At 41.8% G+C, this 17,447-nt stretch overlaps 1 protein-coding gene across 1 annotated transcript; it reads left to right on the top strand.

The window, feature by feature from the left end:
• Nucleotides 1–7,058: 7,058 nt before the first annotated feature.
• Nucleotides 7,059–16,995, top strand: HSD17B2 (hydroxysteroid (17-beta) dehydrogenase 2). The gene is made up of 5 exons (XM_009873332.1): nt 7,059–7,335; nt 11,463–11,675; nt 11,990–12,175; nt 14,962–15,099; nt 16,640–16,995. Exons 1-5 carry the CDS (start codon nt 7,059–7,061, stop codon nt 16,993–16,995), a joined length of 1,170 nt encoding a protein of 389 aa, XP_009871634.1.
• Nucleotides 16,996–17,447: the final 452 nt, after the last annotated feature.

Genomic DNA, 17,447 nt, shown 5'->3' with positions numbered 1-17,447 from the left:
GTCGAGAAGCCTCCCAAACTTCTCCGAAAAGCGACAAGAATGCCCTGCAGCGTTAAAGGAGAAATGGGTGACATTCAGTATGTAGCAAACACACATTCAGTCAAAATAATAATGTAAGTCATTGATTACACATGGAGTGAGGTCACGATTCCTCAAGAGGAAAAATACAGGGCTTCACCGTTCGGAAGTGAGGGACTTGTCCTTCAAGTGACAGAAAACAGAATGCGTTTAGAGCAGGTGACACTTTGTCATGGTCGATCACTTAATGCCTTTTGAATCATTGCTCATTTTTCATCTCATTTTGCTTCGGCTTTCATTTCAAAGACTAGCTGCTGTAACTGTGAGGAAAATCTAAAAATAAGCGAATTCTGTTTGGTAGAAGCAGAGATGTTTTTGAGAGTTTGCAGATGGGAGGGAAGGTGTGTCGCGGATACGCATAGTTAATAGCCCAAGTGACAGTGGGGGGATACAACCACCCATTTTCTTTCATCCTCTTTGCAGAATCCGTGCTCAAAGCTCAGAGATGTGTTCTGGGGCTCCAGGTTGTATGTGATTTATTTCTAATGTCACTGTCTACCATGATGCTGATGATGGAGTAAATCCCGCTCTTGGAACAGACTCTTTTGTGGCAGCAGAAGAGAGACATGCAGATAGACTTGGAGTTGAGCATTTTTTTGGTCAAAGAGCATTTTTTTTGGTCAGAATCTTGCTTTGGACAGTATTGGTTCATGGCTAGGTTGTCTAATTAAAGGTATGTGATTATGCTAGATGCAAGTTAGCACTACTTGGTTAAATATTTATGAGGGTGCTATAGGGCCCAGTTTGTAATGGAAACTAATAACCTACCATGTGTACCTGGAGTCCCTGGTGAGCTGGGATTGCTGAAGCTGCCATCTCCGTCACTACTGGTACCTGTTTTAGCTACTCAGATTTTCTACCCATGCTTTAATCAGACTTTTGATTACCGTGTATGCCTAAATTTCTGTTGGCCTCCACAACCACATTCTATTTAGGAATTGAATGACAATAAAAATTATGTAATATTTGCATAGATAATACCTAAATATTTGAAAACGTTTTATGGTCTACTGTTAACGTGTGGAAAAGGTCGGATATAAAACAGATGTTTCTCCAGCCTCCCGTTGTTTGTAGACATGCAGGAGGAAAAGTTACAGAAAGAAGATGCAGAAGCGTATCTTTTTTCTGATGTAGATACAGCCTGTGCGACTTGTGGTTAGGAGAAACTATCTAGAAGTATAGCAGGCAAAACTGCAGTTATATTTCAGGAAGCATCTGCAAAGAAACAAGCAAACTGTGGGCTAGGAAAATATGGAAATCCTTTGTGTTCTGGGCACATAGATGCTGCCATTAACTTCAGAGTGGTAAAGCTGTAGGAAAGGGAAGGGACTAGAGAGATATAAGAAAAACCTTATTGAAGAAAACACAACTAATCTTCCAGTCCAAATTACAGCTTACATCTTTATTTCTCATGTATTGAGGCACCACTGTGCTGTGCTCTGTCCTGGGCAGGGCTGGAATTTTACTCTGGATGTACTAAAGGAAATTTTAGGGAAGAGTCTGCTGCTGTCAGAGAAGTGCACTAAGATAAACTGGTATCTTTTCTTCTCTAACACTGATAATTCTGCGAAAGCTGTTTCATGTTATTGGATGACAGAAGAAAGGCAGGCAAGTCTAATTTCTTGTAAGGATAACCTAGAGATGATTCCTGGCTAACTCTTTAAATAGTACCTAATTGCCTTTAGGTTTTCTAATTCTATCCTCTTTTTGGAAAATACTGACAAAAGGTTTGATAAAAAATTACTTATTTTTTTCAATTCACTTCTAGCTGTTCCTGAAAGCCTAGAGATCCATAGATGTCTGGAGAGTTAAAGAAAACCTCCCGTGTAAATATAAAGGAGTATTCATAATCTTAATGATTTCTCTGATTTAGGATGTTTTGTCTATTGCAGAAAATTTACGAAGGGTGTTTAGAGTTCATGTAAATACCAAGGCAGAACTTACAGCCCAGGGACTCATTTCATATGGCACGTTACTACGATCCCTACTTCTTCGAAACAGAGATGGAGCTGCTGCAGCAGTGGATTCACATGGGAAATGCAGGCTGCAATTATTTTTTTTGAAGGTTGTATAATGCTAAGGTGTTCATTACGTGGGTACCTGCCGAAAGGATTTAGAGGTCCAGTTTGGCCATCAGTACAGAAGTTCCTCATTCTGAGGTTCTCACACTTGAGAAAGTAACCGGAGATTTAGCTGAGGAAGTGTTACTGTTATTATTAGCTTTTGTTAGAATCAAATATGAGAAATGGTGAGCTACAGCTGTTTCTTCACTGCCAAGTGATCTTCAGGAATTACTGTCTATCTCCTAATTTACAATCGTTACAATTACTCTACTTCTAAAAAACAAGTCCCTGGTAACTTAGAGGTAAAATATATTTCTTACTTTTCATTAATGGATACACACTTTATTTGACAAGAATTATTTTCCCTAAGATTATTTTCCCTGAGATTATTTTCCCTGAGATTATTTTCCCTAAGAAATAATTTGAAGACAAAGGAGAGGTTACACAGCCTTATCTTCAGTTTCATGTAACCTTTTTTTGCCCTTACTCTGTACATGCCTGTGAGTTCAGAGATCTAAATTCATAAAGGTACTTGGCTGCATTCCTAGCTTTAGGCAGACTAATGGTTTTGTTGTCTTTACTGGGACAATTCATGTGGTTCAAGCTGAGTGCTTAAACAGATAACTGGCTGAAGGCAGAAAATTATCTCAACGTTTGTACAGAAGTTCAGTAGTATTTGTAAGAGCAAAGTGGGTTTGCCCAAACGAGTTTTGGATATCCACGTTCGATAGCTTCTTCATCTAGGACGTACAACCTGACAAGGGCTTGTGTAGCCAGTAAGTCCAATGAAGTCCAAACGTATGAAGATGTTTAGGTACTCTCAGAGACCGTGATCAATCAAAGTGAATGATTTAATGTGTTTTTCATGTGTTGTTTTCTGTTCGGATATGTACTTACTCATGAGAATAATTTTTCTATCTTAGTTAATGACTCACTTGGTGAAACAGATTCCAACCTATTTTCTGCTGAAATTGTTTTCCAGGAAAAGCAAAGTAGCCAAGAACTTCCCTACAAAACTTGATATGCCGATCCCCTACCCAAGCCACGAAAGCACACAAAGCACACGGAGCAGAGGCTCTCAGGAGTGACAGCTGAAAAAGCCTGAATCAGCAAACAGAATTGAACAAAGTGTAAAACTAAAGAGTTCTGTGAGAAATTCTAGCCTGAGCTGAAAAATAAATCTGTGACTGGCAGAGGCAGAGGAAGCTGAGATAAAGATTGGACATGTACAAAAAATGGTTCATGCTTCTAGACAATGTAATTCATGTTGAAGCTGGGACGGAAGAACATCAACAGACAGCAACTATTGGATTTGGCACATTGCACTTCTGGACAAAAGAAAAGTGCTGAAAAGAAAAATGTTGTCTAGTAAATTACTGGAAAGTGCAAAGAAAGCACATGAGAAAAGTGGCCAAAGAAGTGAAAAATGATGCAGGGAAAGGTAACAGAGACATGCTGAAGGCCTTGTGGTTGAACTGGAGGTTTCTACTATGCTGGAAAGTCACAGAGGCTTTAAAAAAATAAACAGCAGGAAAACTTCTGCACCAGAAATGGAGCCATGAAAAGCAAAGACAGGAGAGTTCTCATTACCAAGGGAGAGCAGAAAAAGAGCTAGTTGTGCATTTCAAAGGAGTCATGAACAGGCTCAGCTTCACCACATTTCAAAGGATCAGGGGAACCTGAACATTTTGCCATTTTTTTGTGTTAGGAACAGAAGTGGAAAGCACAGGCTACAGCCATCATGCTGAAAAATAGAGAGCCAGCAAAGGACAACAGGAGAAAAATCTTAAAGAAATGGGAGTGAAGTAAATTAATATCTGGGAAGAACTGATTGTGCCTGAAGAATGGGAATGTGGAGCCCGTAAGTGGATGCCCATGATAAAGATCCCCCACATTGGAGAGGAGTCCTTGCTTTGTCTTGAGGAAAGTCTTCTGTAGTGATATTACACATGGTGGAAGATGCTGTGACTGCTGAATTTGGAGGAAACCAACCTGGGTTTGGACTCAAGAGGTACTGTAGAGACTGGCTGTTCATGATGCATGTTGCTATGGAAGGATTGTTCTCCATGTATCTTCTCTTGCCGTTGCATCAACTGACATTCCAAAGCTATCACTTAGCATGAAGAGCCTTGTGTGGTGGAGCACACTTGAGACTTGCAAAGTCTCAGTTAGAAAGATCAAAGTGCTCAGCGAGGGTAAGTAATTGCACAACAGAACAGAACAGTTCAGCCAGGAGGGGGGTCAGAATAGTTTCTCTGCTGCTGTTTGACACTAGCTTGTGCTAACGATGAAAGCAGCGTTCAGGCTTCAGTATAGAATATGTAGATTGCCAGGGCATAGGGGTGGGGGGCACCGAGTTACGGTGCAATGGCTCTGAAAAGCTGGGAAGAATGACATACGTCCTGGCAAAGGTAGGTCAAGCTTAGCTCAAAGTTAATTACCTCCTTGTAACACAGATGTCATGGTGATGCAACATCCTGATAATTTGGAGGAGCCACATCTTTTCCAGAAAAGCTTTGAAGAAGGTGAGATAAGGGTGTATATTCATAGTGTGAGCAGGCATGTCGTAGAGAAACAGGAAATAATGCAAACTCAATTGCAATCTTGTGTTAATGTACAGCTGTGAGAACTGGAGACATACCAAAATGGTGGAGAGGAAATTAGGTGCTGTCTCAAGATGAATAGTGGGCACGAGATGATAGAATTTATCTCATTGCAAAATTGTGCTGAAAAAATCATCAAGCAGCAATCTATCTTTGCTGATGTTGGAGAAAGCACAGAGAGTTCATGAGGTGGGTGCTCCAAGTTAACGTTTCTCAGCCAGTTTTAGTCCACCTCCTCCTTTCTGATAGCAACCCATCTCATGGTGTGTATGATCTATGCCCTTAGACATAGTTTTGTTTACACACCAAGGTGAACACATGATTAGCTTCTCATTATAAGAAGCCTTCAATGGTTGTATTTTATATTAACAGTACAAATTCAGTGTTAATTCAGGCAGAGATCAGTCCCGACCAGCCCTTCCCACAGTTATTCTGCAGCGTTGTGGGTGCAGGTGGGTGACGGGTCAGGGGACAGCAGCAGGTGTGCGTATGCACATGTATGGCATCCCCAGCAAGCCCATAGATCCCCCCACCCTCCGATTCAGTGTGTGAGGGAGGAGATGTTCTTATGTGCATTTCAGTGTGGGATGTGGCAGGGACACATGGAGCAGAGGGGAAGGCTCACATGAAGATAGCTCTGCAGGGACCAGCCATGGTGGCCACCGTGTCTTGGCCCCTCGCCTGTCCCCTCCCCACAGGTTGAGGTGTGCCAGGGTAGACATCAGGCTGGAGGTGGTCACTTCTGCCCCTCCTTCCAACTATGCAAAAACTCCAGCTATCCTCAGGTGTAAGAGCAGATGCTTTAAATACCAGCACATTTGTCATCATCTAAATCATGCAATAAAGACCAATTAGGGAGAGAATGCAAAATTCTTAAAGGAAATATTTAAGAATATGCCTTAACTGAGGGCAAGGTATAACTGACCTCGAGACCAGTGTGCTATTAAAAGCAGAAGCAGCAAGTGGCAAAGAGAAGTGAAAATAATTTACTTTTTAGTGGACTTGTGGGAGGATGGATGAATCAGTGTTCACAACAGTCATGAATGACAAGCAGACCTCAAGGGTAATGTTCCTTTAAGAAAGTGACCTCATCTCTAATGTAAACTACCTATAGAGGTATGTAAATATTTTCACTGGCTGTAAAAATGTATATTTAACAGATTAGTCACCCTATAAAAGCCCAAAGGAATTATGGAATGGAAACGAACTTGTGTCTCACGTTAGGTTTGTACCCTGCACTTCGATCTTTCAGTATCCATCTAAAATAAAATAGGTCAGCACTACATTTTCTTTTGGGAAACCAGCTACGTGTGAGCTGGTCGTGTGATAACATAGGCTAGTCTCCCAAACCAATTAGTGGGAAATTTTAAACAGGGTTAAATATGCCTAAATTTGATTTAAATCCTTTTAGATTGATGAATTTTGATTTTTTCTTATTGTTTAAATAACTTTCAGAGTACACCACAGTAGGTGTTAAATCTCTCAAATGTATTTAACTGATTACATTTTTTTCCCCCAACTTGCTCTGGCTAGTGAACCAGCAATTTCTATCAAAACTGAGTTGAGTGCTCTCACTGGAGGTCAGCTGAAGACTCAGGCTCAGGTGTGTTACATATGCTCACTTAATGAAGTGTGCCCTTAATGGCAAACCAGCAATCACCCCTTCCCAGCCTCCCAGACCCCCTTGAATGTCAATTAGCTGTAGATATTCACTGAGTGTGGAGTGGGTAAATAGTCAAAGGTGCGCACTAAAGCAGGGAAGGTTGTTTGTGGCTTTTTTTTTTTTAAAGAGGAGGGTTGCCCCTCTGTGATAAAACTCAATACTAAGGACACAATTTGCACTACAGAGAGTAAATAACCCTGTCCTATCTCATTTTTTGACATAGCCCATCAAAAATCAGTTCCACTGAAACTAGACCCTAAGTTTATAGGCAGGAAATTCCAACTATTTCCCATAAAATAAACTCTTCTTTTTTCACTGCCTTGGAAAATGTACTTTAAACATATAGCAGTTAATTTTTTCCTGAAGCCAGTGCTTGCTACATCATGTCCATTCCCAGTGCTGTCAATCATTATCCAGCTAGCATATTGTTCAGAAGGTGGAGCTGTCAGGCAGAAGGAATAAAAGGTAAGGAAAGGAAGGCTTCTGCTTCTTGCTCATGCCAAGGGTAAGTGAGATTATGTCAAACCTTTTAAACAGAATCCCCTTTCTCTGCCCCACCCCCTGCTCCTATATAACATGCGGTGCATTTAGCAATACCTGCTTTTACTCAGCCGGTGGTGGGGTGTGAGTGCCTGCTTCTCGCCCCTGCCGATGGATGCTCTCACCAGCAGCCCCCTTGGATGGCTCTGCGCAGGGGTCACCGCGCTTTTTGGGGTGACTGTGCTCTATGTGGCCAAGAGGAGCCCTGTGGAAAAAGCAAATGTGCTGGTTTGGAGGGTCCTGCCTGCCTTGCTGGGGCTGCTGTGCATGGCCACGCTGGGTGCTGGTAGGGGACTGGTGGTGTTTTGTGCCGCGTGCCTCATCTTCTCCATGTACCTGGGCAGCAGGGCACTGCTGCCCGTGGGTGACAAAGCTGTGCTTATCACAGGTAAGGTGCTCCACACACGCTCTGGGAAGCAAAACCTGCCTTTTCTCACAAGTGGGATGGAAAACTTTGTGTCCCTGGGTTAGGTATCTATGAAATGCATGCTTGTAAGGTTTCTTTTTCTTTTTCTTTTCTTTCCCCCCTCATTTTATTTGCTTTGCCAGAGATGTTTTTTCAAGGTAAGTAAGTGTTCTGAAATCAAATAGAAAAGCATCTTAATAGATGCTATTAGTTTTTAGTGTCTCATTGAATCTTTACAAGTAGCTTTTTAGACATACTTGTGAAATTAACTGGTGCAGAAAGCATAAGAATACTTATGATGGACTAATTTTTTAGGAGACATGTTAATTTCTGGAAGATCTCAGAACATTACGTTCATACATAACTTTTGTTTACTTGAATTTATTGTGTTGGTTGCCGATGTACAGTTGTCTTTTGGTGTCAGTGTTTACACAGCGCACTGCACACTATGTGTATCGTACATATCTATCAAGACACTGGTTTGGTGCCATCTCTTTGAAACGATGTATGAAATCATTGAGGAGTGAGTAATTTCCTTCACTAGCAGTGGAACTTCAGAGCTAATAAATAGAGTCTCTGTTAACACCCTGATCTACTCAAACCCCACTTTCAGTTTGCAAGGATGGCATTTTTGTAGTTTTATGGCTTTTTCTCCTGTTTCTTCTAAAACTTTGGCTGTTGTTTATTTGTGTTAATCAAACCTTTAAACCAGAGTGCCTGCCAACTGCTTCTTGCACTGTTAACTTGCTCTTTTTTTGGTTTTATTTCCTATTTTTCCCCCCTGGAAAGCTGAATTAAGCTGCTTTGGTTTATATAGCTGTTTCTTGCAGAATTTCATTTTGTTTTATAGGGACACCTGGAAATAATTTAGATTTGCCAAGCAAGCATTAATATGGGGATCAAATACAAAGTGTAAGAGAAGGCAAGATGAGCAGCAAGTTTCCCCCCTCACCATTTATCTGCCAGCTGAGTTTTTCCCTGCAGGTGTGTCGGATGGGGCTGGACCTCGGGCAGGGGGGAATAGGGAGAGCACCCCTCTCCCACCCTTGCAGACACAGGGGTTGTGCTCACACTTGAACATCTCCTTGCTTTTTGTAAGACTGCAGTTCTTCAGGGGAAAAAAGGCAATCTTTCAGAGAGTACCAGCTCTAGAGAATTTGAATTACATATAGGGGAGTGAAGAACATTTGGGTATATTCCAGTAAATGAATGTTGTTTCTCTGTACCTGTGCTGCCACTGTCCTGAAGAAATGCAAGTTTGGATGTGTTTGATAGCTGATGCATCTGGGGAGGCTCTTCTTGGTCTTTATTTGAATCCAGACTGGTATGCAATTAATCAAGCCCTCCAACTGAAACAAAAGTTTTAGTCAACACGTTTTTTTTCTTGTTAAATTGCTCTGACTCTAGTACCCTTTGCCATACAAACTGTAGGATGTGTCTCTACGTGTATGTGCAGATGCAAGGTGCCTTTAATCAATTTTACGGTAATTTTCTCCAATTTAGACAAGACCTGAGGCAGGGACTTTATGTGAAATAGTGATATTTTTTCTTTTTTTTTTTTTAACAACTTTTTTTTCTCTCCCCCCATTTCAGCCCTGCAGGGTTGGGGAATGCTGCTGTGCTACATACCACTTGTGAGACGGCTGCTCCTCTCTGCTTCTCTCCCTGGGTTTTGACAAATTTTATACTGGGCCTCTTTGCATGTCCCTTGTACAGATGCTGCTGTGTATTATTTATTTAAGCTGGCCGTTCACTGGAGTACTACAGTAGGGGAAACCTATGCCCAGTTGTCAAAATGCTTAAAGTCGTTGGTGAAACATTTCTATGGATCCTCTTAGTGGGAGTGAGTGCTTCAGTATCCTTAGATAGAAGTCCCTGGGCATGGTAACACTTTGCTGTAGTTTGATAGATTGAATAGTCAACTTCCCTAAAAATTCAATTACCATGAAGATCCAAATTAGTAGGAAGTGTAAAATTCTTGTCTTGGTTATTCTGTGTACAGTGGGATGGATTTCTCCAATTAACTTAGTCTTTTCATTCTTGATGTGTGACTTGATGTTTCTCATAATCAGTGTGAGTGGATGATAAATACTCAGTAATGATACAGACATAGGATGAAAGGGGAAGATGTGAAGTAGGGTTTTTCACTAAAAGGGAAGACACTCTACCCCCAAACCCAGAAAACTGTCATGCCTTTGGGATATTTGCAGGCCTGTTCATGTTTCTTTAGGGAATTCCAAGAATGCAGGTTTGTTCTGCTCTTCTATTTTTGGGTCAGGGCTGCAAGAACTTAAATGTGATATATGTGGTGCTCTGGTATATCTTCAAGAAACTGTAGACTTCAAAAATGATGAAAAGCTGCTGCTGCTTCTTTAAAAAAAGAATTAAGTAGAGCATGAGTAATTCTGTAACATCTTGCACTGATTGATCCAGGCCTTTAGTACACGTTTCTTTCAAGTAACCTGGAATAAATTTTTTTCACCTTTCAGGACTAAAGCTCCTGGTAAAAGACAGAATCCAGAAATGAAGATCTGGCATGGTTAAGATGGCTGTCTTTGGCTGTCAAATTCTGTTGACTCTGGATTTTTGAGTGCAGGTGCAGGCCTGTGAATAACTATGGTAATAGCCACCTCGGTGTGCTGAAATCACAGATTAACTCTCCCAAGTTTCTGGTAGGGTTAAGTAGGGAGTATTGCAGCTCTTTCACAAATGAAGAAATAGTATAAAACTGGCAGGGGGCCCAGCCCTTTGTCCTGCATTCGGGTTTCCAGCTGTACAGGTAGGTCTGGAAGCTGAGCATTTAGGTAATAAATGGCTATTGCAGGCGATAGCCAAGCCCTGGGATAGCTCCATGGATGTCTCTGCACACCAGCATCCAGGAGAGTTCTTTGCTGCAGTTAGTGGAGGGTGTGGTGCAGTATCATGGGACGAGCTGATGTATCTCTGCTTTACGATGTAAAAACTGCATTAATTTCTTAAGTTCCTAAACTCCTCCTTTTCGTCCTGATACTGTCCTTTGCAAAACTCCTGCAGCACAGTCCCTGTAAACTCTGCTTCTGCCTCCAGCAGAGCCCTGTGTCACTTCATTGGGAGTCTTGGTGGGCAGATGACTGAGATGTTTCCTCCCTTGTTAAAAAGTTTCTCTGTAGAGAGGAAGAATGGAAACCGGAATTAAAAAAGATGCAGGGAGAGAAAACACTTTAAAAGTATCTTAAGATAATCAGCGGCAAAATACTATGTCAAAGGAGAGACGTGCAAATCAGTTGAATTATTTGTTAAATATTCATCATTCTTACCTGGTGGGAGAAATTGCATAATTGTGATGGCAAAGATCATTGTTGTATGTTTGCTCTAATAGTGCTTCCTGCATTTAGCATTTCATTGCTTTATATGGACAAAGTTTGGGGATAAGTTTGGAGGAGGATAGAATAAGAGAAATTCTGATGCAAGTTTGCATGAATTAAATACTGGTGCTATTTGGCTTAGCCTTGAAAGTGCCATTCTGAAGCTGTCTTAGGATTTGAAAGCATTGAACTCATTTGCAGGCAAAGAAACAGTTGCTTAGCTTTGCCTTGGATAAAGCCTGTGACAAAAGAGTGTTTATCAGAGTGATCTGGGTGGTAGATATTTGAATAAAATAATGCTACTTTATCTTAAGGGACAGAACCCAAAAATTTGAATTCCAGTGCTCTGTAATTGCTTTGTCGGTCTGAGATTCCAAATGAAAATATTTATGGGGTTTTTAGTCATGTTTGGTTTTTTTTTTCCTACATAATTTTGTGATCAGGTTACAGTCTGAATACTTATATAAACCTAATCTAGGGTTTTATTTCCTTTGTGTGGATGAAGTAAGTCTTAGAATCTGTCAGTGGCAGAGTATGAACTGATGCCATCAGCTCTGAGCCAATGGGACATGGTCTGTCAATCTTTGTGGAACATGCAAAGTCCAGCTCCTCAGACCTTCAGATCTGAACCTTTCTTCTTTGTCATATGTACTTCAGTGACTTTATTTCATCATCTTTTTTACTATATTTGCATGTATTTCCAGCGTGTGTGTGTATGTCCTTCTTTTAATGACACTTTTCAAGTGTCTTTTTTGATGCTTTCAGGAAGCGACACTGGGATTGGACATGCACTGGCTAAATACCTGGATAACTTGGGCTTTGTTGTATTTGCTGGGGTTTTGAACAAGGACGGACCTGGAGCTGAGGAATTGAGACGGACGTGTTCTCAGAGACTCTCTGTCCTGCAGCTGGATATAACCAATGTCACCCAAATCCAGGAAGCCTATCTAGAAGTCTCAGAGAAGGTGCAAAATACAGGTACAGCTTTTTTTTCCATCCTGATGGGAGTAGTAATGGAGCTGCTTGCAAGGTGAATCTGTTAACTGTTGGCTGCGTCATGGCTTATGTGTGTGGGTCACTTCCACACGACAGTCTCTGGGCAGTCAGGTTATTTATATTGATGACTCCTGCTTCCTGGGATGTATGAAAAATAGTGATGACTGTTCATGAAGTGAATACTGTGTATCTGTAGCTGCAGATCATCTCTGGAGGCACCATCCAGATCATCAGCTTAATCCTTATGGAGGTGGTTTCCTGCTGTATAGCAGCCCTGTGCTTTCTCCTCTTTCCAGGACTCTGGGGAGTCGTGAACAACGCGGGCATCCTGGGCTTCCCCGCTGATGGCGAGCTGCTCCCCATGAGCATGTACAGGCAGTGCATGGAGGTGAATTTCTTCGGGGCTGTAGAGGTGTCCAAGATCTTCTTACCATTGCTTCGGAAATCCCAGGGGAGACTAGTTAACATGTCCAGCCTGGCAGGTGAGCAGAACTAAACAAATTTCAGGTACAGCAGAAAAAACAACTAGCTTCCTTCACAAAAATGCGGAGGAAGGTGTTGGTTGGTCTTGATTGTCAATATACTTAGGGAATTGGTGCCTAGGTAATAAGTGCAAGTTTTTTTGTTTGGAAGACTATTCCCAGAAACAAGCCCTTAAAGCAGAAGAGTTTAATATGGCTAAAAATATGCTGTTATAGATGCTGAGGGATAGCTTTGTGAGCTTCTGGAAAGTTGGGTGATAGATCACAGACATTTCTATAACATGTTCCAGCAGAACTCTGTGACCACTTCAGTTTGTGTGTCATTGAACCACATGCTGGAAATGGTCCAAAGCTGTCTGTCTTATGCAGAGACAGATTTTTCTTCCATTTGGCTGGGTTTCAGGTAAAATTTTGGCCTTTTTTAATGCTTTGGGTTAAAATTGAAGCATAAATGTATGTTGGGAATGTTCATGACATTTGCCACTTGTAACAGCCTATAATAAATGTTAGATATTTCAGTTGGGCAGCTCCACTTCTGCACACTTGTAAGGCCCAGGTGCCATGGTTAGAGTGAGAGTACAATGATAAAACATCTGCAGAAGAGAAACATTCATTGAGAGCAGAAGGCACTCTTTTTTCTTTTTCTTTTGTTCCATAAATTGGATCCTCTGCTTGCTATATATATACACCTTCATAACATAACTCCTCTTGTAGGAGGACAGCTGAGATGCTAAAATGTAGGATCAAAAGTAGCACAGTATCTGGTAGCCAATAGATGAGGAGCAAGAATGTTCCTTTGAAAATGAGACCTACTGAAAGTAGAAGGTCATGATGATGGAAAGTATTTTTATGTAAGGTCTCTGAGAATTTACCATATAATCTGCTTCCCAAATTTTCACTTGCCTTGTCTTCTTGGACCCTTAGTTCCACACAGTTGATGTCCACTTGAATCCTGCTGTGTTGCTGAGGTGGCTTGTTGCCAGCATTACCATGTGTTCATGGCTTATGTTGAGGATGTCGCCTCAGCCTAGCTTTGATTTTGCTGGCTTATGGTTTTGGTGGTTTGTTTTGTTTTGTTTTGTTTTTGTTTGTTTTTTTAATTCTGAGTATGTTTGTATCAAGACTGAATCACCAGAAAGACCTTTTTGGTGCTGCTCTGCCCACCAGCCCTTGGAAGCACAGAGACAGAGGACAGGCCTCTGTTTTCTCTGAGCACCCAAGTCAAGCTTGCACTTTGGGTTTTTTGGGGCAGATGTCTTAATTCTTGGCGTGAATCCCCGAGCTGCCTTTCAGGGCTAAATGGAGAGCTTCCCTATGCGGAGTAATTTGTCCTTAGAGAAGCTGGTAATGATCCTGCTTAAACTGTAGCGGTTTGCACAGATGTTCTTGCGCGCAGGACGATTTGGGTAAATAGCTTCCTCTTAACACGGGGTCTGAGGGTCCTTTGGTAAAACATTAGCAGAAAAGTTAGTGAGGTCTTGTTGTGCTAATCTATTCCTGTCTGTGTAGGGCTAATTTAGCTGGTCTCGAGGTTAGCCTGACCTCAGAGGGAGAAAGTATGTGATCCAATTGGCTCAAACCAATTGAAACTCAAACTTATTCAGATACATACAGAAGAATAATTAACATATAATTGGCCTGACCTCTTCAAAGGAGTGATTTTGTGTAAGAAGCTCCTGTAATACCTTGGTCATTGCAGTACAAAACCCAATAAACAGCACCAGTGGCTTAACTGAAAATTCCCCTGTATGGAAACATTTTAAAAGTTTCAGATATATTGAGATAAATGTATCGTGTTTGAAATGGGGGCCATACCAGAGGCTGTGCCCACCTGCACGTGCAGGCAGGAGAAGGAGTGATGTGCATCAAGGAGGAGGATTGCCCCTTCTATTCCCTGCTCTGTGCTGGCTGTGATAACCTGCATGGTGATAACCTGTGCCAACCTTGTGGAGAAAGTGGGGGGCTGAAGAAGAGGGAGGATGTTGAAATCCAAGTGTCTCTGGATTTTTCCAGAGCTGAAGAAGTGACAGTCTGCCAGTTTTTGGAACGGAGGAAATCTCTGTATTTGGAACAGAATCTTTACATGTGAATTTATCTTAAATTCACCTAAAATACTGGCTGTTTTCTCTCTTTCCATCTGAACAAACGCTGCTGGGATAGAAGATGATGGGACATGACTATAAGTAGGGGATTTGCTACTCTGGTGGATTGTGGGGAGTCCTGCCCTGGAGGGTATGATTCTAGCTTTGGTTTGTTCACAGATGTTTTCCCCTTTCCTTCCTTGTTGTCTCTGGTCTTTCTGAAGCTGTCTGGAAAGAACTGGAAGATAAGTTGGCTTTTATAAAGCTGGAATTGAGATTACTCACCCTGTTGTAACTGTGGTTTATAGGGAGAGCTTGAAATTTGTGTTACAAGTGACAACAAGAACAGCAGCATGAAACTATTGCTTCACTATTTATATGAACTAAAATATTATCTGTAGTTTTGAAATGAACTATCATCATCTTCAGCAGTTTTTATCCTTAAATGTAATACAGTTTATTTTTTTCTGCTACACAAGATGTCTTATCAGGTGTTACTGAGCATAAGTGCTATAAACAACGGCTAATTTACAACTTTCACTCTTTTTTAACCTCTAGAAAGAAATTATTCCCTCACTGACTTGTCTTTAACCTCACTGAGAGCCACATAATTTTGGTTGTGCTATAATCTTCCTTCTAAATCACAAAAATAAAGGCTGGAAAGAGCCGCCGTCGAGCTTTATCATGTTTATATTGCTCCTGCAGGAGGCATTCCACTACCAAGGCTTGCTGCGTATGGTGCATCGAAAGCAGCTCTGTCCATGTTTTCTGGAGTAATGAGGCAAGAGCTTTCCAAATGGGGAATTAAAGTTGCTGCAATTCATCCGTCAGGCTTCCGAACAGGTTGGTATTTGACATTTCGGGTAGTTCTTTCTGCCTTGCCTCTTTCCCCGTAGTTCATCCTCAGGCAGAGCCCTGAGTGATTCCCAGCAGTCAGACTTTCTTCCCATTCTTTGCGTTGGTTATGGAAATTAAGATCTGCATTTTTTGTGAGAGATGTTCCCTTCATTTCTGCACACTGCCTGCCTCTGCCTCACGAGTGTAGCCTTGCTCCCAGGCAGAGCTCTCCTTTTGGCTTTGAGACAGGGCAGGCTTCAAGCAATTGGTGCCTTCCCTTTGCTCTAGCTCTGTTGAAGTTAACAAATGGAGAAACACTGTGTGTTTGATTTGAGTGTTACAGCTTCATCGTCCTGCATGAGAACTTCAGGACTCGCTGTCAGTCCTACCTTTCTCAATATTAAAGCTCTCTTTGTTGAGCTGCTCAGTCCTCCATCGAAGTGTCTGCAGCAATACCTGTCATCCCGCTCGCTTGCTGTCAGTATTACTTTATATAGTCTCTGATCTTTCCTCTCCACTGTGCTCCTTTTGCTTTCTCTTCCAAATCCTTCTCTGCCTTCCTCTGCTCTGAGCGGTGTCTGTGGAGCCCATCGGTGTTACGGGCTCCTCTCCTGCTGCACCTGGGAGCCAGGTGGGTGTCACGCAGGTCCCTGCTCTGTGGACGTGCCTGGCAGCTACCTGAGGACGACATCAAATCCCACTGCTGCCAACTCAGCAAGCCCTTGTGACTTCCTGAAGACAATTTTTGTGACGATGAAATACAAAATGGTCTTCTTCATAAAGCCCTGCTCCCTCAAATGTCTCCCTTCCTGGGGAGCACCGGGCTCTGACAGCACCTGTGTGGTCAGCAGTACCTGCCTGAGGTTTTACCTTCAGGGCCCTGCTTGGCTGTTGTCACACTTCTGGATCAGAACTTCAAGTGTTAAAACAAATCCTGGCATTTGAGATCTAAATATTTATTTAAAGATTTTTCTTTATTTGCAATGCTTGATTCATGATAGTTAGGCAATAAATGCATTGGAAAACTACTTATTCCTACATGATGCAGAAGGGGAGGGAATAGATTAAAAAAAATAATCTGACCTGTTATAAGCCTTACCCTTCATGAAACTAGTTATTGAAATACTGTTGTCGCTTGTGAAAGACGAGCTTAGCACTTGGCCAACCCAAGTGAATCCTGTTCATCTTAGTTTGCCTGTTTTTCTGGAGACAGCCACATCTGTTAGTAAGTATTGATTAGAAACACATGCAAAATGAATAAGGACAGAATGGCAGAAAAAAAGTGCTTATTTGGCTGTGAGAGAACATTTTTAGGGAGAGCTGGCAACCAAATGGTGCATGAACCCCATGCTTTTTGTTTAGTCCGTGCTTCATTCTTTCCAGGCACTCTCAGCTAACCAGCTGCTTTGTCTGTTCTCTGACCCAGTTTAGAGCAACTGTGAGTCAGGGTGGTAGTGGTAGAACACCTTATTGACTATTAATTACAGGTGAAGTTTTTTAATTAAGCCCCAAACCCATTTGTTCTCATGTGATGTTGCTGCTGCAGGTATACAAGGCACATTTGACCTGTGGGTTAAGCAAGAAAAGGAGCTGATGGAGAACCTCCCAGCAGACACGAGGCAAGACTACGGAGAGGACTACCTCCTGGGGTTGAAGAGCTACTTCCAGCGCATGCCCATGTCCTGTGACGCTGACCTCTCCCCTGTGCTTACCGCTATCCTGCACGCTTTGCTGGCCGAGAGACCGCACGGCTTGTACACCCCTGGCAAAGGGGCTTACATGCTCCTCTGCATCTTCTGCTACTTTCCTCTCTGGTTCTATGACTTTTTCATTAGTAAGATGCTGAGTAGCGAGTCTGTCCCAAGGGCACTGGGAACAGAAGCTGAAAGCAAGAATCTCTGAGGTATTCATCAGCCTTTGTCTTACTTGATGATAACTGGGAAAAAAAACACCTCTATTTTAAGACACTGCTATTTATTGTACTGTCTTTGTTAAATTGCGTTTACACTGCTTTGCAAACAGAAGTAAATCTTTGTGTTAAGAGTAATGTTCAGGAAAAGCAGTAGATAAACAGAAATAGAAAGCTATTTGCAGACAGGGCATTTTTGGAGGAGTTCCAATGTTTTCCTGATATCGTTGTATCCTGCCTTCTGTGTAAGGTATCTCGTGAGGTTATGTAGCTTCTGTCTGCTTCAAAGGGCATCACCAACACAGACAGATGTGTAAATTGCTTTTTTTAAAACAGAAAAAAAAATCCTTGAGAGTCAACAACCTTCTTAAACATCATAAGGAGTTGCATGTATTCCCAACACTGGAGAGTTTTAGAAGTGTCTAAAGAAAATCTTTCTCACTGC

Source organism: Apaloderma vittatum, unplaced genomic scaffold, assembly GCF_000703405.1.
Source record: "Apaloderma vittatum isolate BGI_N311 unplaced genomic scaffold, ASM70340v1 scaffold6287, whole genome shotgun sequence".
Classification (NCBI taxonomy): Eukaryota; Metazoa; Chordata; class Aves; order Trogoniformes; family Trogonidae; genus Apaloderma; species Apaloderma vittatum.
This window is presented reverse-complemented; position numbering and strand designations above follow the sequence as displayed.